Source organism: Ahaetulla prasina, chromosome 3, assembly GCF_028640845.1.
Source record: "Ahaetulla prasina isolate Xishuangbanna chromosome 3, ASM2864084v1, whole genome shotgun sequence".
In the NCBI taxonomy this organism is placed as follows: domain Eukaryota; kingdom Metazoa; phylum Chordata; class Lepidosauria; order Squamata; family Colubridae; genus Ahaetulla; species Ahaetulla prasina.
In genome coordinates this window covers 30,591,156-30,616,017 of record NC_080541.1, presented here as the reverse complement: position 1 = coordinate 30,616,017, position 24,862 = coordinate 30,591,156, and the positions used below count along the sequence as shown (strand labels likewise).

The following is a 24,862-nucleotide window of genomic DNA, read 5'->3' as shown; positions in this document are numbered from 1 at the left end:
TAGAGGCCAAAAAAGCAATTAAAAAACAACAACGTCACAAATCAAAATGTTCAGCCAACCCCGAGTTAAATGCTCATGAGTGGATTTGTCCAATTTCCTTTTTGGGTGGAATTCAAAAAATATGTAACAAAACCCAAATAAATATTTAAAAAAGAATGCTTCTTACCATAAATAGTACTAATCGTCTCACAACCAACCCCTTGGTTGAAATCTTTTCCACAAGCAGTTTCCTTACTGAAACAAATTTAACAATTTAGGTCGAACAGGACTATTGTTCTTTATAACACTGCTTCCAAGTCTGTTCCCATTTAACTATGCCAATAAGGTCTTCTCTATCATCTTCTCTTACCTGTCAAGCAAGGGGCCGGATAGCTCAGGCTGGTAAAGCCTGTTATTAAGAACACAAAGCCTGCAATTACTGCAGGTTCAAGCCCGGCCCAAGGTTGACTCAGCCTTCCATCCTTTATAAGGTAGGTAAAATGAGGACCCAGATTGTTGGGGGGGCAATAAGTTGATTTTGTAAAAATATACAAATAGAATGAGACTATTGCCTTATACACTGTAAGCCGCCCTGAGTCTTCAGAGAAGGGTGGGGTATAAATGTAAAAAAAAACCAAAAAACAAACAAACCCTGGTGCTTATTCTCAAGTTCTGAACTGACGCTGCTGCCTGACAAATCATGAAACCAGACAGTTGCTTTGGGAAGGGTTCCAAAATGTTTATAAAGTCCATTGTGTCCATCCATTGTCTTCAACGTAGCTAAAGTTTTGTAGAAGGGATTTCAAGGAAATGGAGGAGAAGATAACTGTATAATAAAGGAATTACCATCAATTCACATCAATCTCCTCCTTGGGTGCCAAGAGGGGTGAAATCCACATTTTTTTACTAATGGTCCTGTGGGCGTGGCTTGGTGGGCGTGGCTTGGTGGGCGTGGCAGGGGAAGGATACTGCAAAATCTTCATTCCCACCCCACTCCATGGAAAGAATACTGCAAAATCCCCATTCCCTCCCCACTTCTGGTGGAAGGATATTGCAAAATCTCCATTCCCACCCCACTCTGGGGCTAGTCAGAGAAGGTATTTGCTGGTTCTCTGAATTGCTCAAAATCTCCGCTACCGGTTCTCCAGAACCTGTCAGAACCTGCTGGATTTCACCCCTGGGTGCCAAGTGTTTACAGTAAATCATGTAATTTCTTTGGACCCCTTTCCATTCGAACTGGAACAAAACTACATGTTACAAAGCAAATGCTACTATTGTGTAAGAAAGGGAATCGCAGAACCACAACAATGTTAAACCCTTCCAATTCTCCATTACAATATTCCCTTTCTGCTCTTTTCGTGCCAGTGGGACTCCAAAATCATTGATGATGGAGGAAATTGTCTTGGCAAGATATTTGAAGAGCAAACCTGGCTGGTGCCTAAAGGGTTAAATATACAGATGTCTTCCCTGCCAGCTGATTCTCCTTTTTGCATGTACTTCCAGATCTCTAATTCTTCCCTGGAACAATGCCCTGTTTCCCATTTCTATTGTTTTTCTAAAAGCCAAGCTTCAAGACTGAAGCTAAAGAAGGAAACAGCTTTGGCATGGCGGTGGAAGAGGAAAAGATCGTGTATAACCATGTCTTTCCTGCCTGCTTTATTTCTACTCTGCAAATCAATCTTAGTAAAGTTACATGCTTAGAAAATATGTTTTCAATTATATTGGGACTACTGATTCTCCTCAACTAAGTACAGACAAAATAAGGCTCTGTAACATGCAAGTACAATATTCTATTACAGGGGTCTCCAACCTTGGCAACTTTAAGACTTGTGGACTTCAACTCCCAGAATTCCTCAGCCAGCTTTGCTTTGCTGGCTGAGGAATTCTGGGAGTTGAAGTCCACAAATCTTAAAGTTGCCAAGGTTGGAGATCCCTGTTCTATTATCACCAAATCCTCTTCTCTTCCTGAAGTTGTTCAGAGCTAGAGGCCTTTCAGATAGGCCTTCTTTCTCCTCTACCATGGCATCAGAGATGGGTTTGACATAATTTTACCACCGGTTTGCCACGCACTGAAAATGAGAGCTCCTGAGCATGCACTTTGCATGCTGTGGGTGGGTACCCGCAGGTTGCCACTACCAGTTCACTTGAACCGGTCCAAACCACCCGAATACCACCACTGCATGGCATACATTACTCCCAACATTTAGCTTTGTTTTCTTCAGCTCAGTTCTCAACTTGCACAATTACTCTTCCTGATTCAAGACGCTAAATGATATTCAAGATAATGATAAATAAAATATCATTCTCCTCTGCCCTTTCTCCAAATGAATCTCTATTTAAGGATAAGAAATTCCATTTGTAGAATCTGGTTTTTTTAAAAAAATAGTGGAAATATTTATATAATCTGTAAAAACCCATTATTTTCTATAATTTTACAAATGGTATGGCATCTCTGAAGGGTTCAGCATAGGCAAGTGTTAGTTATTCCTTATCATGAATTCTATTATAGCTCATAGCTTTGCAGACAAAACATTAATTGTGTATTACTTAAATTTAGCTCCATGGTGCCATTAGTCCCTTTGTTGCAACATTCAGACTGGAGGATTGAAATCACCATCATTTAGAAAAGGAATTTCATACCTCATATACCGATCACTAAGGATTTCTTAGAATGAATGCACATATTTAATTGACCATCTTGGCTTCTGTATTGGAAAATAAGATCTGCATTGATTTCTTCAACAGTAGTAGAACTTCTGTTGCTGTTATGGTCCATTGAAATAACCCTGATTCCTGATGACTACAGAGATAAGTCTTGGCAACATTTTCAGAACTAGCCTGCCAATGCTTTCTTTCCAAGTGTGAGAGAGATTGGTCCAGAGTCAGCCAGTTGGCTTCCATGTCTAAGGCAGAACTAACACTCAAAGTATCTTGGCTTCTAATCTAGCACCTAAACTACAAGACCAAACTGGCTTTTCATGTACTTCTCACAGCTACGAATTTAAGTCCTAGCATAAGCTAATTTTCGAATACCTTTAAGGAAAATGTGTAGTGAATAATACAGCCTATGTCTAACCTCATATGGTAACAGAAATTTGAATATAAAGTGTCTTAACCCCAGATCTCATATAAACATTAGCACACTCTCCCTGACAAATGTATTAAGCCCCCCAAGACCTCTTTATTCACTAGAATGACATCTTAAAAAAATCTTGTGTGGCATTCCCCAATATTGGAAGGTGCATGGTAGCTATTCGGGACAAGACACATTAAATGGAATGTAGCACCATCTGGATCTAGCCAAGTCCCCAATCTTTACTGCCAGTGAAGATGGCAGGTACTCCCCAATAGCATACCTAACCAAACTTGAAGTACCATATTTTTCAGAGTATAAGACGCACCGGAGTATAAAATGCACCTTAGGTTTTTGGGAGGAAAATAGGGGGGCGGGATTTTGCCTACCAGGTATTTACCTAGCTAGTCCCAGCACATTAGTTTGCTCGCTGGTTTTGAGGTTGGGGCTGTGCTTCAAAAGCGCAGCTGATCCTCGGAGGGAGTTCCTGTGATTAAAGCAGGCAAAGCGCGGAAGGGGTAAGAGAAGGCAGCAGCTGTTCTGGGTAGCCATTTTGGCCACCGCATGGGGTTACATTTGCAGTATAAGACGCACTCAAATTTTCAGCCTCTTTTAGGAGGGAAAAAAGTGTGTCTTATACTCTGAAAAATACGGTACCTAATAAACCGAGAGTTTTTACTCTGGAATGATGTACATATGCCCTCCCCTTAGCTGTCTTTGAAGGCCAACACAGTAAAATTTCCTATCCAGAGAGATGATGTCCCTGTGCTACCAAACACACAAAAACATCAGCGCATATACTTCTCTGCCTTTTTTGTAAAGACATTCATATTAGCCTTATCTCTCTACTATTGCATCCCAGAGTGCAAAGGACAATTCTACCCCTTCCTGCTGCTTTCAGATACTAACCTTGCTATAACATATATTGTCAGGTTCTGTGCAGAGGTGCTGAACATCCATCAGATGTTCCATAAACTAATAATAAGGAGCATTTAGTTCATTATACAAGAATGCTCTTTACTATGATAGATTTAGTTTGCCACACGCTGTTCTTCATGCTCCCCTACACCCATTTAATGCTTCTAACCCTCCTGTTAAGATTTCTTTTAGACTTTTGTTTTACAGCTTTCCTTTTTTTTTTCTAATTACTTGATGAAGGTTCTATGCTTTTTAATTGACTGTATCCCATCCTCCTTATGCTGGTCTTTGACTGTAATAAAGATTTGATTGATTGATGGCAGTTATTGGTTGACTTCAGTCTTCTCCACATGTGCCTCAGATCTTTCAGAGTTTTGGAACCAGCTTGGAATTGGCAAACTAGACATGACTTAAGGCATAAACCCAATTAGGAAATGTCCTATTCATACTCAGTGGCACACAGGCCACAAATAATTACAATTTGAAAAAAGACACTGTTGTGACAACTGCACTCTCTGTAATCCAGAATGCATTTTAGAGAGAGTGTAAGCACAACATCTTCATGTCTGGCAACAAGGAAAGCAAATAATGCCACAAAGAAGGCAAAGGTAGCCTTAAAAGGCAACACCACCCATGAATGTTGTTCTGGCGAAGAGCTATTCGGGACAAGACACATTAAATGGAATGTAGCACCATCTGGATCTAGCCAAGTCCCCAATCTTTACTGCCAGTGAAGATGGCAGGTACTCCCCAATGGCATACCTAACCAAACTTGAAGTACCATATTTTTCAGAGTATAAGACGCACCGGAGTATAAAATGCACCTTAGGTTTTTGGGAGGAAAATAGGGGGGCGGGATTTTGCCTACCAGGTATTTACCTAGCTAGTCCCAGCACATTAGTTTGCTCGCTGGTTTTGAGGTTGGGGCTGTGCTTCAAAAGCGCAGCTGATCCTCGGAGGGAGTTCCTGTGATTAAAGCAGGCAAAGCGCGGAAGGGGTAAGAGAAGGCAGCAGCTGTTCTGGGTAGCCATTTTGGCCACCGCATGGGGTTACATTTGCAGTATAAGACGCACTCAAATTTTCAGCCTCTTTTAGGAGGGAAAAAAGTGTGTCTTATACTCTGAAAAATACGGTACCTAATAAACCGAGAGTTTTTACTCTGGAATGATGTACATATGCCCTCCCCTCAGCTGTCTTTGAAGGCCAACACAGTAAAGTTTCCTATCCAGAGAGATGATGTCCCTGTGCTACCAGACACACAAAAACATCAGCGCATATACTTCTCTGCCTTTTTTGTAAAGACATTCATATTAGCCTTATCTCTCCACTATTGCATCCCAGAGTGCAAAGGACAATTCTACCCCTTCCTGCTGCTTTCAGATACTAACCTTGCTATAACATATATTGTCAGGTTCTGTGCAGCGGTGCTGAACATCCATCAGATGTTCCATAAACTAATAATAAGGAGCATTTAGTTCATTATACAAGAATGCTCTTTACTATGATAGATTTAGTTTGCCACACGCTGTTCTTCATGCTCCCCTACACCCATTTAATGCTTCTAACCCTCCTGTTAAGATTTCTTTTAGACTTTTGTTTTACAGCTTTTGTTTTTTTTTAATAATTACTTGATGAAGGTTCTATGCTTTTTAATTGACTGTATCCCATCCTCCTTATGCTGGTCTTTGACTGTAATAAAGATTTGATTGATTGATGGCAGTTATTGGTTGACTTCAGTCTTCTCCACATGTGCCTCAGATCTTTCAGAGTTTTGGAACCAGCTTGGAATTGGCAAACTAGACATGACTTAAGGCATAAACCCAATTAGGAAATGTCCTATTCATACTCAGTGGCACACAGGCCACAAATAATTACAATTTGAAAAAAGACACTGTTGTGACAACTGCACTCTCTGTAATCCAGAATGCATTTTAGAGAGAGTGTAAGCACAACATCTTCATGTCTGGCAACAAGGAAAGCAAATAATGCCACAAAAGAAGGCAAAGGTAGCCTTAAAAAGGCAACACCACCCATGAATGTTGTTCTGGCGAAGAGATATACGAGACAAAAGAAACAAACCAGAAAGACACAAAGTAATACAAACATCAGTTTTAAAACTGTCCAGCACTGCTGGGATCACATTGAAGGAGACGGACAATAGATGGGTCGCTTTTGGCTCCTCGAATGAACTCTTCCAGAGAAAGTTTTCCTATAAAATAAACAGAGATGTTGGTTTGGTGAATCATCATTACTTATTATTAGGTTCAGAGAGTATGCTAGGCCATAAGTTATGGTTAAAAAATACAGTGGTACCTTGGTGCTCAACTGCTTTAAACTCATTGAATTTGGTACTCAATACATTTTGACATGAAAATTTTGTCCCGGTACTCATCGTTTGTTTGGTACTCAATGCAAAAGTTAGAACTTGTCAGTGTTGGCTGTGTTGTAACTCACTACATTATTCCTTATGGAAAAATTTGGTACTCATCGTGCCTCCCAGAACCAATTAACGATGAATACCGAGGTACCACTATACTTTGTTCTCCCAACATGCTAATTCAAAACAAAACATATTACAGTACAACATGCTGGTCCAATTCATGCAACGTATTGTCGTAATTTATTTGAGATTTGGTTTAATCCCTGTGATTTGTAAACTATATATTTATGGTTTAGTATGCAATGCAAATTTAGTATATACAGGCAAGTATAACCCTATAAATAGTTTCCTTAAAAATAACATCTTGATCTTAAACATCATATGATTGCCTCTCTATATATAATTTCTGCAGTGTTGAATCTGTTACTGAATGAGTCAAGGAGTCAACCACAACTTCTTCCACCCATTTTCCCTCCTGATCTTTTGAACCCTATCTCTTGCATTGTTTAGCATAGGGGTGCCCAACCCCCAAGCCATGGCCCACTACTGGGCCATGACCCATTCAGAACTGGGCTGCACAAGCAGCAGGTGAGCACTGGCATGAAACTCCACTCGCACAAGTGGCAGGTGCTGGTGCTTGTGATCGTGCATGAAGCTCCACTTGCGTGAGCAACGGATTCTTGCATCAGCAGCAGATGCTGGAGTTCGCACAAATGGAGCTGTGCTCACACATGAACCTGCCACTCATACTGAACCATCCCCCCTCTCCCTGTGCTGGGCCGCCAAGTCGGAAAGGCTGGGGACTGCTGGTTTAGCATATTTGTATTATATTCCCTTTCAAGGTGAGGACAAGGCCAAGAGAACTAATATTCAATAGCAAACTTAAATTTGAAATTCTACCTTGCACCAGCTTATATATTGTTGACACAGTTTATTATTGTGTACTATAAGCTTCTCCAAACTACAGACTCTGAAAGTGTTGGTTTACAACCTCCAAAACATCCAGAAGGTCATATTGGGAAAGTTTGGTCTGTTCAGATTGGCACTGGTTCTCCTGAATCTGACCCATTTGCTTTTAAATTACAGATGCCAGAAACTAAAACTGAGATTCCTTCTTTGCGGAAGATGATCTTTACTATTGAGAAAAGGTTCCTGCTTCAAAAGTGTCTTAGTCTACACGATTGTAAAATCATCTCCATTACTCAAGAACTGAGAAATATCAACTCTGATGGCAGTGATTAGTTATGAGGCATTTGGCATCTGCAAAAACGGAATTGTTCAGGTATGGCTTAGGTAAACAAAACCTCTCCATAGTTCATGAATTTTTCCAGGCTAATTTTAAAATAAGTTTTTTAAATTGCATTTTAATTTGTACATTGTATGTTTTATCTTGCCTGTACACCGCCCTGAGTCCTTCGGGAGAAGGGCAGTATAAAAATCAAATAAATAATAATAATAATAATAATAATAATAATAATAATAATAATAATAATAATAATGTGATTAGTAATGCCTTTCCAAAATTGATCTGTTACTTTGGAAGTGAAAAATTACCTACAGTTCAGGAGAAAAAGCTTTGAGTCAATCAAGACACTGAGCTAACAAAGCACAGTGATGCCAAGAGAGAATTGGAAGACACATCTATAGCTTTCATAGCAGCATTATAAAATAAATATCTTTCTAATTGGATTGTAATCAGTTTTTAAAAGCAATTTTCGAACTATTTCCATACAACCATAAAAAAAAGAACTGACTTCTTTCTTACGCCTAGATTTGGAAGCAGAAGACATGTTTAAAGGAATTGAGGAATGAATTTTAGTTGTAATGCTTCCAGGATTTGTCTTCTGTGCCATTATAACTGGGATCTCTAACCAGTGTGTGTGTGTGTGTGTCTGTCTGTCTGTCTGTCTGTCTCTGTGTGTGTATTTCCTGGCTTAAATCTACATGCTAATATTTATCTGAGTAACGGGTTGAGCTGCAAGACAGCAACCTAACAAGCAGCAGCATTTGGCCAAAACTTTTTCACAGTAACATTAGCTATCATTCTTTCACAGAAGCTTATTGCTGGATCTATGAATCAGTGGCATACTCCTACTTATTCAAGTCTGCTCTTCAAAAGGCATCGAGAGATCAGAAACAACAGAAGCAAGTTAAAAGGAAGATAATCCAAAGCTAATTTACCATCTCTGTTGGTATCCATCTGGCGAAAGATTTTCTCAGTTCTTTTCTCTGGTGTTGATTCATCTTCTGGCATCTTCATAACTGAAGAAACCATCTTGTAGATTGCCTAAAAAAATGGAATATGAAAAGGAAGGGTCTAGAATGGCATAATTTCAGAAACTTCAATGGGAATTCGGTGCATTGGCAGACCTACCCCAGGTAGCTTTCAGGAGTTTAGGTAACTAAAGCTTCCTCTTCTATATTGGACTTTACAGATATACCATACAATTCTCATTATCCCCAAAGACACATTGAGATGAAGATATAATGATTACCAACGGGGGTTATTAACCAAATGATATTTTGCTAGCGAAATTTCATTGCAGTTTAAAGGTGGATGCTCCCTTATGTTGTTTAGATTCTACAATTATAAGGGAGGATTTGGTTTTTCCAAAAACTAACAAATAGTCTTGCTTTTCAGCAAAAGCATCATTTGGTTAATTCACCTAAATGTTATCCCTGTATTATGATCACTGGAACAACCTCGCTCCAGCTCAAACAAGTTAAAGCATGGGTCAAACACTGAACTGAACAGGATCCACAATGCAATCAATACCTTCCTGTGGTGCACTTAGAGGAACAATTCTAATTCCAGTTATTCAGAATTAAATCTTACTGAAAATTTAGTTCCATATAAATAAGCATACAATTATAGCCTTAAATCGGTTTTCACACCAGTACGCAGAGATTTTGGTTTCCCAGGATTTCTAGTCCCTTTGTTTTCAATTATACATCACACCTGTAAATTTTATGCTATACCTTTTTGTATGTGAAAAGTCCAGAGGTGGGCTTCAAAAATTTTAGCAAGGGGTTCTCTGCCCAGTTGCTGGATGGGCGTGGCCATGGTGGGTGTGGCCTAGTTGGCCTCCTGCATCACGGCAGGGGGGGGGTTGCCCTCCCTGGGCTCCAGAGGCTTTCCTTGAGCCTCTGGGAGGGCAAAAACAGCCTCCTCAGGCTCCGTAGGCCCTCTGGAGGCTGGAAATGGGCCCATTTCTGGTCTTCCCAAACTTTCAGTAAACCTGTTTTTCGCCCTTCCCGAGCCTCCATGCGTGCCCTGGACTTACCTGCATCCAAAACAGGCCACGTGAGGACACCTTGGAGGGGAAGGGTGGGTGGGGCCAGCCAGGAGTGGGATTTGGGGGTTCCCCGAACTGCACAGAATCTTAGCTAGAGGTTCTCCCAAACCCCTGCAAACCCCCAGCAGCCCCACCCCTGGAAAAGACTTACTGGAACCACTTCTTGTTCCATCTCTATTGGTTATGTCAAAACACTTGTTGCAATAACTAATAACAGAAATTGCTGAATGAGCAAAAAAGTGCTCATTATTTAAAGCATTAATTACTGAACAGTGGGAGTAAAAGTTAATGACCAATCCAGTACGTATTCTAATTGTATATTTCTTGTAAATAATGTTTTTGTGTTTATTTACCATAAATATTCAGTATATTGCATATTTAAAATAAAGTGGAGGAATAAAGCATCCTTAAAAATATTACTGTACAACTAAAAAACACTAACAGAAAAAAAAGTATCTGAAAAAAAATTAAAATGATGATTATTTTGTTTAAAGAAGTACAGTAATTCCATATCATTTCTTGAAAATAACTCTTACTGAACACTAGGAGATTTATGTGATGCAAGATACATAAAGTTGAATTGCAAGTATAATAAATGTGTAGCCTCCTAAGCATACCTTAAAGAAAACCCTATTCCCTCCCTTGAAGAATTAAGTCCACTTAAATATGCTCTGAAATGTGTTCAGAGGATATTGACATGTGATTGAACCTTAGAATATATCTTAACCAAGAAACCTTAGACATCTCCATTGAGAATTAGTCTTGGTAATTATAGTTATTCTCAGTTAATTCAGGGCAGTACAACAACCCTATATTACTTGTGTATAACCCTGTTTCCCCGAAAATAAGACATCCCCTGATAAGACATCCCCCTCAATAAGACATCCCCCTCAAAAGCCCATGCGCTAAAATAAGCCCCCCGCCGAAAATTAGCCCTCCCTGAAAATATTTAAATGCAGAGTGGAAATCAGGTAAGATGGCAAGAGGAGCCCCATCTTGCTCCATGTGCCCCAAAATAATAAGACCTCCTTGAAAATAAGGCCAAGCGCTTATTTCGGGGTTCAAAAAAATATAAGACAGGGTCTTATTTTTGGGGAAACACAGTATATTCAGTAAAACTTTATTGGATCTCAGTATAATTAACTCTGGATGCAATAGATCTTCTATAATGATGTGTATCACTTGCATAATGAAATAATTATGCAAATAAAATAATTTGTGATCTTTGTGATGCTATCACACAAGCAAAGTCCAATAGTTTAATTATTTACTTTCTTATAACTAATGGACAGAATGTTTCCAAACTAAAGCTATAACTTTCTGGTCTTATTTTCGGGGAAACAAGGTATCAGTTTCTCCGAAATTGGGCATCTAAATAAATGTTTATTTTTTATTTTTTTTATTAATCAGCTTTATTTCTAAATTCAACTGCTACTCAGTGAAGTCAAATTAATAATAAAGTATAAATGAAAAATAGTATCATTTGTTTTAATGGCATACATAATTGAACAGGTCTGCAACAATCCGTATGAACACTTGATGGCAGGAAATTGACACAGAAAATATTTCGCCCTCTAGCAGTCATACAGATTTTTGCATCAAGCATTTATGGTGGCCCTAATTGACTCACTAGGGGAAAACTGAATATTGAAAAGAAATAGCATCAGGAAAGAAGATGCCTACAGATCATAGGAAAAATTGCTAATACAGAGAATAGCCTTAGTATATGCTAAAGTAGCCTTTAGTACTTTTCCAGATGCAAGTGGGTTTTTCCCCACTGCAATGTGCCACACTATATCTAAGTTTATCTATATTTATCACAGAAGAAATTCAAATTGCTTCCTGACAGACTGGTCGAAATTGTCCTTTCCCTTCCCTTCCCTTCCCTTCCCTTTTTTCACCTTGCCATTATTGTGAGCAATTCCAACAAATACTATGGTGATGACACAAGTTGCCAAAAATAATAAAATACAGCATTAAACTTGGGAACTCTAATATGAAATCAAATTGGCAGGTAACAAAGGTAACCTTAACGACAGTCCTTCATTAAATATATGAAGTTCAGAAACCTAATTAAAATAGGCTATTTATAGAACTACAAAAAATAGTTGCTATATATGCTAAAATAGATCTCTAAGAAAATCTTTCTGACATCTGACATTTTTTATTCCTCCCAGAAACAAATTGGAAACTCAAAAGCTTGTGCCACAACTTTGCTGGCCCATGTCTCGTTTGAGACTGTATTAATGGTCACCAGGGCTCAATTCCACAGAAGGGACATGAAATAATATCAGTTTAGCAAGCCACCTGGGGTAGATGAAACATTTATACTAAAACTTTATCTTAAATACTCTGGAGTGGTGAAATCCACTGGTTATTGTTTAAACCTTTGCTGGCTGGGGCATTCTAGTAGTTGAAGTCCTCCAGGCTTAAAGTTGCCAAGGTTGGAGACCCCTGTTTAAATGGTGGTAGCAACAGCAAAAGAACACTTCAAAATAGGCAAAAGAAGACAGGTGTCAGCTTAAGGAACAGAACAACTTTAAAGGTGATAAAAGATAAGAATGCAGCACCAGTACAGAAATGAGGGTAGGAAAATCCGCCCCTCTGTATGACAAAAGGATTACGGGGACAAAGTTATCCATCAAGTTTTTATTCCAACAAGAATAATCAGGATTTCCAAAGCTTACTCCAAGGGTATTGAAATTGTAGATGAGAGATCGGGTTGGGAAAGGTTGTTTGTCTCTAGGTGGACAACATGGTAAGTTAGGCTGAAGGTCTTCCACTGATTTCTGATTTGAATCTTGTCACTTCAAGTGCTAATCCAAGGTTAGCTGCTACAACATATTGGTTTTTCACTGCTTTGGCTATACTTATCCATACTGCACATACCCACACTAGCCAAATAAGGAATCAAAATTCTGTAATACAAAGTAGACCATCCTGAGAAAAGAATTTTCTAATTGCCTTGATTTTCTAATTGCCTTGGTTACTGTAGATCTCATTTTACTTTACTTTTTCAGCAGAGCTGACGGCCACTGTTTTTTCGTCATACAGGGAGGGATTACAGCTGACAGAAAAACATAATTTACCAATCAAAATATGGAACAATTAGATAAAACAGAATTTATACTGAGAATCCAATTTCTCATTTAATGGTCTTCAGAAGGAGACACATCTGAATATCTTGGCAGAGATAAGATTTTTCTTTCTACTCTAGCCAAGGATTAAGTATTAATACCATATTACATTTTTTTAGTGAAGAGAACATGGTAATTCAAGAATGGTGACAAATTTACTCATTCATTGTTTGCGGAGGGAAGGAAGGAAGGAAGGAGGGAGGGAGGGAAGGAAGGAAGGAAGGAAGGAAGGAAGGAAGGAAGGAAGGAAGGAAGGAAGGAAGGAAGGAAGGAAGGTAGGTTGGTTGGTTGGTTCTTATAAGTGATACATACCTGGACTATTTCTAACATTTCTGCTTTGCTGATGTATCCATTTCCATCCAGGTCATACATACTGAATGCCCACTTCAGCTTTTGCTCCAGTTTCCCTCGAGACGTTACACTCAAAGCTATGATAAATTCTCTGAAATCTATTGTTCCGTCGCCGTTTGCATCAAATGTACGGAACACATGTTCAGCAAATTTAGAAGCGTCCCCATAAGGAAAAAAATTCCCATAGATTTTCTTAAATTCCTCCATGGACAAATGTCCACTTGGACAGTCTCTGAGAAAGCCTTTGTACCATTCCTGGATCTCATGTTCAGTAAAGTCTGTGCTTTCTAGCAAATCTTGCATCACTTCTGGGCGTAACTTGCTGTTCTGTTTTCCCATGGTGGTATCAGGATTTTATCTAAAGAAGGGAGGGGGAAAAAGCAGTTTATTCTCTTGTGTACAAAACCAAGGGATGATGAACAGCGTGGGCCTTAAACAACCTTTTAAAAGGCTGATTCTCTTGGTAATGATTAACATTTTCATTTAGTACAGTTATCTCAGTACAGTCCACTTCTCCCAAACCAGAATCCCTCAGCATGCAAATGAGAAGCACCAGATTTTGACTTGTGACTGAACTTCATTATGTGAATACCATTTTATGTTTTGTATGGAAGAGAGATCCCTGCTCTTAAGTGAACCTGGGAGGAGACCTGAAAGACTGACGAAGGGTATAGCTAGACATGATCTAATAAGCCAATGCAAAGCCCTACAGGAGGAGGCCTGCTCAGAAGCCCCATTTTCCTTAAAGCTGTTTATATCCTGTAGTGCAGAGTTTCTTAACCGTCACAACTTTAAGATGTGGAGACTTTGACTCCCAGAATTCCCCAGCCAGCATACTGGATGGGGAATTCTGGGAGTCAAAGTCCACACATCTTACAGTTGCCAAGATTTTAGAGACACTGTTGTAATGAATTGCTTTATTTACCACATTCGTATAGCCATCTATCTCACATTGTGGTATGCATAATAAAACATGTATGCCTGGAATGGCATACACAATAAAACAATTAGCATAACCAAAAGGGGTTTTCAATAAAATGCCAGTTTTACAAATTTCATCATAAAAGCTTATTGCAGAGTGATCCCCAAATGACTTTGACTGCAATTCCTACAAGCCATAGCTAAACCCACCCTTTACAGGTCTTGGGACCTTTAATCTAAAACACCTGAAAATATTTATTCAATATTAATTCAATAGTAACAGTGGCATTGATCAAAGCCAGGGCAAGATAGATTCATACAGATTTTCCACAATGTAAAGAACAGAAAGGGTTACAAAATTATATTACTCAACTAATTCGATTAGTAATGTCCATATAGTAGAGACAACATTTCTGTGTTTAATGCACATTATTGTAAGTATTAGTGATGCTTTTCTATTGTTTATCAGGTTTCTGTGGCTATTATAAATTTGTGAAAGTATACACAGAACTTTTTAGGTAAAAATAAAAGATAAGAGAATGTGATTAAGGATTCAATGCAGTAGGAATTTTTCATGCTCCTTTATATTCCATAATGACCAGCTATCAAATCCAGTTAGTTTTTTAAAGCGATATAGGTAGGATCCTTCAATATTTTTTTTTAAAAAGGAAAAAGTCAATAAAACACACATTTATAAAACTGAAAATTCTTTTCCCATGAAAGTTATTAAAAATGTATACCAAACCTAATTCTAATGTCCACATTTATAATTAAGTTATGAAGGTTAGATTTCATTACCAGAACTTTGCTATAGACATGATGAATCTAATTAAAATCATGTCATATAATCTATTAAGAAACATTTTAAAAACCAACATTTCAACAATAAATTCAGCCATTTCATTAGCTTTCTCAATAGTTCTCCTCAAGGAAGCACATAAAGAAAAAGATTCTCAACTTTTTGAATAAAGAGTGATTTTTAGAATTATCTCAGGAGCTACAACTGCAATTTCTACAAAGGGAAGTGGTGGTAAACAAGACTATATTTTGGTGGATGGTCACTTAGTTATATGACGTAGTTCGAATACTGAACATTTTTCCTTTTCTCTGACTTTTTAACCATAATGCTACATTAGTTCTTACAGGTATTTGGCCTTCTTAATGTAGGGTTGATTTTTTCCCCTTCCATTCAATCCTGTCCAATTCTGCCTGGACAAATCCATATAATTTTCTTGGGAAGGTTTCTCAGAAGGGGTTTGCCATTGTCTCCTTCCTAGGGCTGAGAGAAACTGACTGGCTAAAAGTCAACTAGTTGACTTTGTGTTTAAAGGCATGACTAGAACTCATGGTTTCCCAGTACTCAGGTATGATTTAATAAAGGTTTAATAGTAATGTTCCACAGGCTAAGACTAAGTATGAACTCCCAGTAAGCTGCAGCAATGGTTATATCTTCTGCACCATCTTAATGGCTTTTCCAGCTTGGGGTTCCCTCCAGCCCCAATGTATTGGCTCATCTCTAATTAATCCCAGCCACCACAGTCACACAGATCACCATATATGGATGGTGTCAAATAGAAGTGCTGTGGAAGGATTTTTTATTATTCAGCATGTGCCCAATGTGCTCATACCCAAGACATCCATGTTCCCTCAATCTCTTCTTGTTTGTGTATAAGCCTACTTGTTTAGTGTAGAAATCAACAGATTTAGTCACTAAACTGCTTAACTGTCTTTCCTGAAATACTATTCTATCATGACATATATTTTCCTTGAGTTACAATCTTCGTTTAATCAGTGAATGGCATTTAGAATAGAACATAGAATAGAATTATTTATTGGCCAAGTGTGATTGGATACACAAGGAATTTGGCTTGGTACATACGCTCTCGGTGTCTCCATAAAGTGTAACATTCTCAAAGATGCTGATAATGGTATTATAGCATTACCAAAACAGGGTCCAGGTCAGGGGTGAAATGCTCCCAGTTCAGACCAGATTGGCCGATCCGGTAGCGATGGTGCGGTGGTTCGGAGAACCAGTAGCAAAAATCCCTGGCCCCACCGCCCATTGCCCACCCAATCACCTGGTCGCCCGCTTGCTGCTTCTTTTAAAAAATGCTTTTAAAAGGTAAAAAAAGGCTCTGATGATCGAGCGGCTCAGCTGAGATCATCAGAGCCTTTTTTTTACTTTTAAAAGCATTTTTCTACAACCTATTCGGCCAAATAGGTTGTAAAAAAATGCTTTTAAAAGTAAAAAAAAAAAATGTGCGCCACAGCTAATCACACACCACCTGCATGCTGTTCTGCTTACCCCATGCCTTCTTTTGGTGTGCACTGTGTGCACGCGTACCTCACATTTGGTGCATGGTGCGCACTGTGCTTGTGCGCACACAGCGCGCATGTGCAGCCAGCGAACCGGTAGTAAACCTGTTCATATTTCACCACTGGTCCAGGGTAAAACAATTAGAATAACAGCCAGTTTGATTGGCATTCACGGGGCTTAAGCACCCTTTTACAATCTTGCCAGACAGGGGGATGAGCAGAATTATGTATGTCCTAATTGTATTCCTTATCAGTTATATAGCAACTCTTTGTTAATGGTCAAATCTGCTCTTCTTCAATCTTTGTAACATATATAAGAATTTTGCTGACAGTCTCTGGCATTTTTATGGCAGGAGACCAGTGATTCACTCTTAATTGGCTAGCTTTAATAAAACAACTATTGGATCCCCTCTAATTGTTGGCGTATTCTTAGATAAGTTTTTTTCCAGGATGTTGCCTTACCTGTTCTTTTTGCTATCCTTCTGTGATTGGTCTCTTATTCAAGTTACTTCCAACGGGAAGAGAGAGTTTTACTTCTCCTAATAGGTAACATGACCTGTATGTGCAGCTATCCAAACAGAACCCGCAAAGGGCTAATAATCAAATATCCCCATTGCCAAAAAAAGGAAACCAAAACAAGGAAACATTTTTTCAGCTAACTATCCTAACTGTAAAGGTCAGATGACACAAAGCTAAATAGCAAATCAAAGGGTATATGTGATCTTTATGGCCAACAAAACATAAAACAAATCAAAATCCATAATTATATGAGCATCTCTGGTAAAGAGAATTCAACCAGCAGAAAGCCACAATTACATAGGCTTTACAAAGTTTTGGGAGGTAGTCAAATGCTCACGCACACGCACACACTGATCACATTCCAGTGAAATGAATGAAGCATCTGGAGCATAAGGAATGACAGACCTGAAGTGCAGAAATAGCCATAATGGAGAAATGGATCGGGAAGCTGGCAAAGCTTGCAGAAATGATTAAATTGACTTGTTTGATTAAAGAAAGAACAACAGTTATTAAAGACTGGAAACCCTTTATGGCCTTTTTGCTGAAAATGGATAAATATAAATGGGTGGTTTGGGAATTTATTGATTTAAAAGGTTTGTTTAAGGGAAAAACTGAACCATGATATGTAATTTAGTAGGGTGGAGACGATAATTATTATGTTTGTAACGGCTGCAAAGATTGGAATTTACTTCTCTAGGTACCCGACTTTTTCTTTGTCTTTTGCTATCTTTCACTTTTTCTTTGGTCCTTTTATTTTTATTTTTCATGTTTTTCCTTTTATGTTCTCTAGTTTTTTTAATCTCATGTAAAATTTTCTTTATATTAAAAAACACTCCAGGTCAGAAACATTTTTAAGGAACAAAAAGTTTGCGTACACAAAACTTGAGTGCAAAATATACTTAACTATAATAAAATAATAAAGAATGAAAACATGCATTTAGGTATTTTCTTAGCCAAGACACCATTTTTAAAGTATTTAATCCCAAAATAAACGCTATGAGGAGAGGGGAAGAGTGAACTGACAATGCATTACTGCAAAATGATCCTCTATAAATTAGGAGCAAGTACTAAATTGAAGGTTAGCCTTCAGAAAAGGGCTGTTATCTTCCAATTTGAATATGATTCCATATAATAAATTAAGTCTGGATTACCTAAAAATGCTTAAGAAAGGAACCCCAGTTCATGGATTGGATGGGATTAAAGCAGGAGGAGGCAACATTTCAGCAGCTAGGTTGCAACGTGGCCTCTTCTTTTTTCCAGACAGACATTTATTTGTGTTTGATTGTATATTACAACATTTCTAGGCTGCTCTAACCTTTCTCAATTCAGAGTGGTTTACAAAAAACGATGTCACATCCCTAGAAGGGGTAGGGCTAAATTTTTTCAGTCTTTTTCTATGTACTAAGGGATTAGGGTAGAAATGGAGGCAGGATGACCTGTGGGTCCACCCACTCCTTTCCATACTCTTAAATCTGCCCAATCAGCCTAAAAAGTCCCACCAACAAAACCCAGTGATTTTGCCATCAAATTTCACAGGCACAATCTGGCCACGCTGGGGGTCCAAGAAGGGGTATCAATGTCTTTAACTTATATTTATTTTATTTTATTTATTTTATTTTGTCACAACAATATATGCAGGTATCATACAAAAAGATTATATAGTAAATAAACACATATATGAGTAAATATAAGGAGGTATAAGCATATATATAGGAAGAAGAAAAGAAAAACAATAAGACAGGAACGGTAGGCACGTTTGTGTGCTTATGCACGCTCCTTATGGTCCTCATAGGAATGGGGTGAAGTCAATAGTAGAAAGTTTTTGGATAAAACTTTTAGGATTATGGGAAGAGACCACAGAGTCAGGTAAAGTATTCCAAGCACTGATGATTCTGTTACAGAAGTCATATTTTCTGCAATCTAGATTAAAGCGGTTGACATTAAGTTTAAATCTATTAGTTGTTCTAGTATTATTGCTATTATTATCTAGTATATTATTATCTAGTATATAGGACAAGTTTTCTGAATTCAAAACATAGCCCAGCTTTCCCTGACCTGGAGCTCTTTAATGATGCTGGAACTATAATTCTCTGTCACTTTACTTTGCTAGCAGTGTCAACATGAGTGCTGTCAGTGTGTGTACATGCACACATAAATATTTGGGAGATGCCGTCTATGCAGCTGTGCAACCCTTACAAAGAAGGTGGTTATTTTAACACTCTGCAAAGAGTTGTACCACTTGTATTAATGTACTTAGCACAGCATTATTTCAAATACTTTGCAAGAGCCCTGCTAAAAAACATATAGTTTCAACTGCATTTGTTTTTTAATATTTAATTAGCTTCAGCTGCTTAATGATACATGATTGAACTATTTAACTATTTTCCTTTTTTCTCCCAATAGCCTAGATCAGGGGTGACAAACTCAATTTCATTAAGGGCTGCATCAGGGTTGTGTCTGACCTTGGGGGGTCAGAGTGGGTGTGGCCAGGATGGGCGTGGCCAGCTCAACATCACTCATGTAGGGGGTGCCTGTAGGGCCCGAGCGCTCTACCAGCAAAAATGGGCTCCCGAGCCCCGTTTTCAGCTGTGATGGCTTCCTACAACCCTCTGCCAGAGAAAATGGAGCTCCAGAGGCTCTCCAGAGTTTTGTTTTTGCTGGCAGAGACACTGCAGGCCAGATCTAAGCACTCCATGGGCCAGATGCAGCCCCTGGGCCTTGAGTTTGACACTCCTGTCTTAGATGTTCAATGATGGTCTTGATCATTCATGCCAATCAACCTTGACTGGGTTCAGCTTCTTAAGGCATATCTTACATAATTATTCCTTATTTACTAGGAAATCTCCATATTGAAGACAGGAGTCTGTCTTAGACAATTAACACCATGAAACAATTCAAAAGGATTTGTAAATTAATTCATAGTACTGTAGATTATCCTTTCAGCCTCCCAGTTTCCTTTATTTTTGTCATCTGGCAGATCATACACTAAGGGATAGGAGCACCTTTTCCAGCTGCTCTCTTCTCTTTCAAGCCCACAGAGCAAAAGCATATTGAACACCTGAGACAGGAAGTCCCAAGAGACACAATTCACAAATGCAACAGTACACCCAATTCAGCATCCCACAAATAACTCAATACAGTGATCCAGAAATGCTACTGGAGTTACCAAGCCAGGAATTTGTGTATGACAGGTAAATACTTCTAACATTTACAAATGCAAGAGCCCGTAACACTTTGGAACTCTCTGACTTAAACATGCTATTTTTATCTCACCTTTATTACACTAATAAAGCTGCTTGATTCCTAGTGACAGATATTCCCCTGCTGTACTTGGCAAACTCAAAGAATATGTTTTGCAATAGCAACTGAAAACAACATGATTTTTGCAAATGGCACAAGGAATGGAGATAACATTTGGGAGCCCAAACTCTGAGGAAAACCAATTTTATGAAAAATATCAATCAATGCATTCAGGGCCAGTGCAATGCAGTGTATAAATTCTGCAACAGAGAAAGGCACTGACACTAGTTGCAAGTACAAAAAAATGAGATGCAATATCAACAGCAGACTTTGCATAGGCACCCTTCAGCTGTTGAGAGACTGATGATAGAATTTATAATCAGGACCCAGCAGGCCCTTACATAATTAAAATTATACACAATAGACCATATTAAAAATGGTTTGGGAGACATTAAGTAGAATTCTGCAGAAGGGTGCCTTGTATGCCTGCAGTAAATTTGCCTGCCTTTTAAAGATTTATTCCTTTTTTTAATACAAGTTTTTATTTATTTTTAATTTCTCCCCCTCCACACAAACACAATTCATAAACAAAGTAGTGACCTTATCTTATACCATTCAAACTATTCAAATACATTTTTCTTAACTCCCCCCCTAACTTTTTATTCCTTTCCTAATATTTCTTTGCTTGTTTTATTTTAAAGATTTATTCCTGAAGATTTGCATTATTATTCATGATGCTATTAAAATAATATAAGCACCTTTTGCAGAAGATGTTCTGACAAAGCATGAAACCTCAAAGCTTCTTAGGAAACAATAAGTTATTACACAATGTGTGTAATGACAGTGATTATCTATAGCTTTGTTGAATAAATTTTTACTTTCCCTGAACCCTAGTTGAGCATTCTTCCTCACAGAATTTCAATCCTATGAAGAGAGTCTCCAACAACCATATATATGACTTTTCAATATTGGAAACTGTGTAGTAACACTCCTTAGACAATTTTAAACCCTATAGCAATCTACTTCAAGAACAGAAGTTGGGACTGCAACTCTCATAATTCCCAGGTATCCCAATTTATTGGGAAGGAAACAGATTGGAAGAGGGCTTTTATAGCCCTCTCTAAGTGGTTTACAGAGGCAGCATATTGCCCCCAACAATCTGGGTCCTCATTTTACCGACCTTGAAAGGATGGAAGGCGGAGACAACCTTGAGCTTGGTGAGATTTGAACTGCTGAACTGCAGCTAGCAGTCAGCTGCACTCTAACCACTGTGCCACCTCGGCTCTCGGATACAACCAGGATTCTATAATATAAAGGAGCACCAGGTCTTCTTTGTCAGATTGTCAGGGCGAAGGGCTGGTGAGCAATATGGATATATGTCACAGAAAGTCTTGTTAGAGTTGAACCCAAGGGTTTCTTCTGACTTCTAAACCCTATTTGTAGATCAAGAAAATAGGTCAACCTTTTTCTAAGTTTTTCCAAATTAGGATTCCACCCCTCAAGTATTTTACAAGGATAAGACTTCCCCATGTAGGTAACAAGCCTTTTTTATTCATGTTTTCCTGCAAGCCCAATGTTTTTCTTTTTTCCAGATCATCTGAGTGTTGATCCATTGGTTGCACAGGAATTGTTTGACTGCCTTGTTTATCTGATGTGGGCTGAGAGAGAGTGTCTCGCATAAAATCACTCAGCCAACTTTCATGCCTAAAGCAGGACTAGAACTCACATTCTCCTTTTTTCTAGCCTGGTGCCTTTACCAGTAGACTAAACTGGCTTGCCATGTAGTTGACAAGTCTTCTGTTATCTAAATAGCCCAATGAATAGAGGTCTTCCCTGACAGCTTTCCTTGGAATTAGATGGAAGTGTGGGAAACCCAGGAGGCTCAAAAATCTACAGGTAGTCCTCAGCTTACTATCATCGTCAGCGACTACTCGAAGTTACAATAGCACGGAAAAAAGTGACTTACAACCACTGCAGCATTTTGGTCACCACACTATAAAAAGATGTTCAGATTCTAGAAAGAGTACAGAGAAGAGCAACCAAGATGATTAGGGGACTGGAGGCTAAAACATATGAAGAATGGTTGCAGGAACTGGGCATGGCTAGTCTAGTGAAGAGAAGGACCAGGGGAGACATGATAGCAGTCTTCCAATATTTGAGGGGCTGCCACAGATAGGAGGGGGTCAAGCTATTCTCCAAAGCACCTGAAGGCCAGACAAGGAATAATGGATGGAAGCTGAACAAGGAGAGGCTCAACCTGGAAATAAAGAGAAATTTTCTGACAGTGAGAGCAATCAACCAATAGAACAGCTTGCTTTCAGAAGTGGGGGGAGCTTCATCACTGGAAGCTTTCAAGAAGAGCCGGGATAGCTCAGGATGTTAAGAAGCCTGTTATTAGAACACAGCAGCCTGCAATTACTGCAGGTTCAAACCCAGCCCAAGGTTGACTCAGCCTTCCATCCTTTATAAGGTAGGTAAAGATTGTTAGGGGGGCAATAAGTTGACTTTGTAAAAAATATACAAATAGAATGAGACTATTGCCTTATATACTTTAAGCCGCCCTGAGTCTTTGGAGAAGGGCGGGATATAAATGTAAACAAACAAACAAAAAAAGAGACTGGACTGCCATCTGTAAGAAATGGTGTAGGTTCTGCTTGGGGGAGGGGTTGGACTAGATGACCAAACCCCCCCCCCACCCAGAATTGGTCCCTTCCAAATCTGTTAATCTGTAATTACATAATCAAAATGTGGATGCTTGGCAGCTAGCATGTATTTAAGACAATTGCAGTGTCTGGGGTCATTTGATCACCATTTGCAATCTTCCAAGGCAGCTCTTTAAAGAAAAGTCAATGAAGAAAGCCACATTCACTTAACTATAGTGATTTGTTTAAGAACTACAGCAAAAATGGTCATAAAATCAAGTACAATTCATTTAACAACCACCTTACTTAGCAACAGAAATTCTGATTCCAATTGTGGTTGTAAGAACAAGACATTCACAGGCATACCACTCAACCACTGCATGAGTTTAAAACTACCACATTCCAGCATGGAATTTCTCCTCATCTGAATGCAAATGCAAACCCTCTTTCATTGAAAGAAAGAAAAAAAAAACAGAAAAAATTCTGGCATGACCTATACCCCAGACTCCTGATCATCTATTTATACATATGTTTTGATAGTTTTATGCTGCCCAATAACCAAGTGTCTTTAGATACTTTATGTAAAAATATTTCATATTAAAATATAAATTTTTAAAAAGTACAACACTGTCTCAAAATACACAATAGACATAAAACATTACAAATTCCAAAAAGCCTTTAATATTTTAAAAAAGTCAAAATCCATGGAAGTAGCAATGTATTTTCTTCAGAATTTGGCCCTTGCCACAAACCTGGACACAGTTATATCTATTTTCCAAATGTTTTATCTCACACTTTTATTCCAAGAACAATATCAATAATAATAAAATTGCAATAAATGCCACACAAAGTTATTCAGATTAACATAAATCTATTTATAAATAAACCCATTCTGAAATTTAAAATAGGGCTTTTAAGAACCTGTCCTGCTAATAAATTACAGCATTGAAAGGAATATCAAGTTTCTTAAAGTATTCCAGAAATGTTATCAAGTAAAACAGTTAGATCATCTAAAGAACTAAGATTTTAAGCTGAGTAAAAATATATGTGACCTCACGCCCAACTACTCTGTTTTCTACATTAATGTAAGGACATTGAAATTATTACCTGCTCAAAGTATTCAATGAATACCTTTCCCCTCACATCATTCTCCAAACTATGCTTGTTAATGTCAAATGTCAAAGGTATAAACAGAAGTAATTGCAGACTGCTATTTTTTATGAGCTTCTAGTTGTTTATGGAATTTAAAGATCAAGAGAAGGCTCTGTTCCTCTAGATTTATTCTGGCATAGATGTTCTACAGCTGCTGCATCTTGTCTTCAACTTCCCTTTATCTTTTCTCTGTAGTGTCTCAGCAGGTGGCTAGAATAGAGATGTGAAGGGAGACAGGAAGAAACAAAAATGTCCTCATCAGAAAGTCGGTGTCTTCCAACCACTACAAAGACCATCTTGTCAATGTTTTCTGAGACTTGACTTCATATTTCACTATTGCTTCCGATGGTGGTCATGAGTCCCCATCAATGATCCCTGTCACCACCACTTCATTATTATTGTACATGCCAGGAGATAACTGCCATGATTTAGCCAAAGTTAAGCACTTGAAATCTCTGAGTTTTTAATATGAGAATCTTAAGCTAGCACACATGAAATTAATGGGGCCCAAACTATTAAATTTAGAGTGGAAGAGTTATTTCGTTACATATTTCTGTAACATTATTCATAATTATCACAGAACTGGGTAAAATCCAAACATCAAAGGTCAACTTTTCCAAGCCAGCATTCTTTAGATGGATTGGATTTCTACCCACAGAAGTACCAGCTCATCTGAGTAGAAAATCTGGAAGCTAAGGTCCAAGCCTATCTATGAGTAGCATAGTCTTCTTTACTTTGAGCTCTTACATAAGAGAGATAGATCTTAGGTTATGCCTTCATATTAGAGGTTCCAGGATTAGAACCCTTAAAGTGTGGAGTTTTTCAATATTTATTTCTGAGGTTTTTTTTTTATGACTTCTGACTACTAGGAGGAAGCGTATGACAGCTGTGTGTAATTGATGTGATCCTTCTTATTGGGATCAAAGTAGCTGTATACT

At 38.3% G+C, this 24,862-nt stretch overlaps 1 protein-coding gene across 2 annotated transcripts in view; it reads right to left on the bottom strand.

Moving 5' to 3' along the window:
* Nucleotides 1–24,862, bottom strand: part of NCALD (neurocalcin delta) — a 77,378-nt gene that overhangs the window by 5,953 nt on the left and 46,563 nt on the right. Inside the window, exons 2-4 of one of the 2 annotated variants that reach the window (XM_058175492.1) lie at nucleotides 13,096–13,492; nucleotides 8,532–8,637; nucleotides 6,075–6,179 (exon numbers count right to left, since the gene is read on the bottom strand). In XM_058175492.1, the coding sequence (XP_058031475.1) occupies nucleotides 6,082–6,179; nucleotides 8,532–8,637; nucleotides 13,096–13,473 (582 nt within the window). In that variant the 5' untranslated portion in view covers nucleotides 13,474–13,492 and the 3' untranslated portion in view covers nucleotides 6,075–6,081. Of the gene's footprint in view, nucleotides 1–6,064; nucleotides 6,180–8,531; nucleotides 8,638–13,095; nucleotides 13,493–24,862 lie in introns of those variants that run through there. The other variant, XM_058175491.1, reaches the window with a different exon arrangement.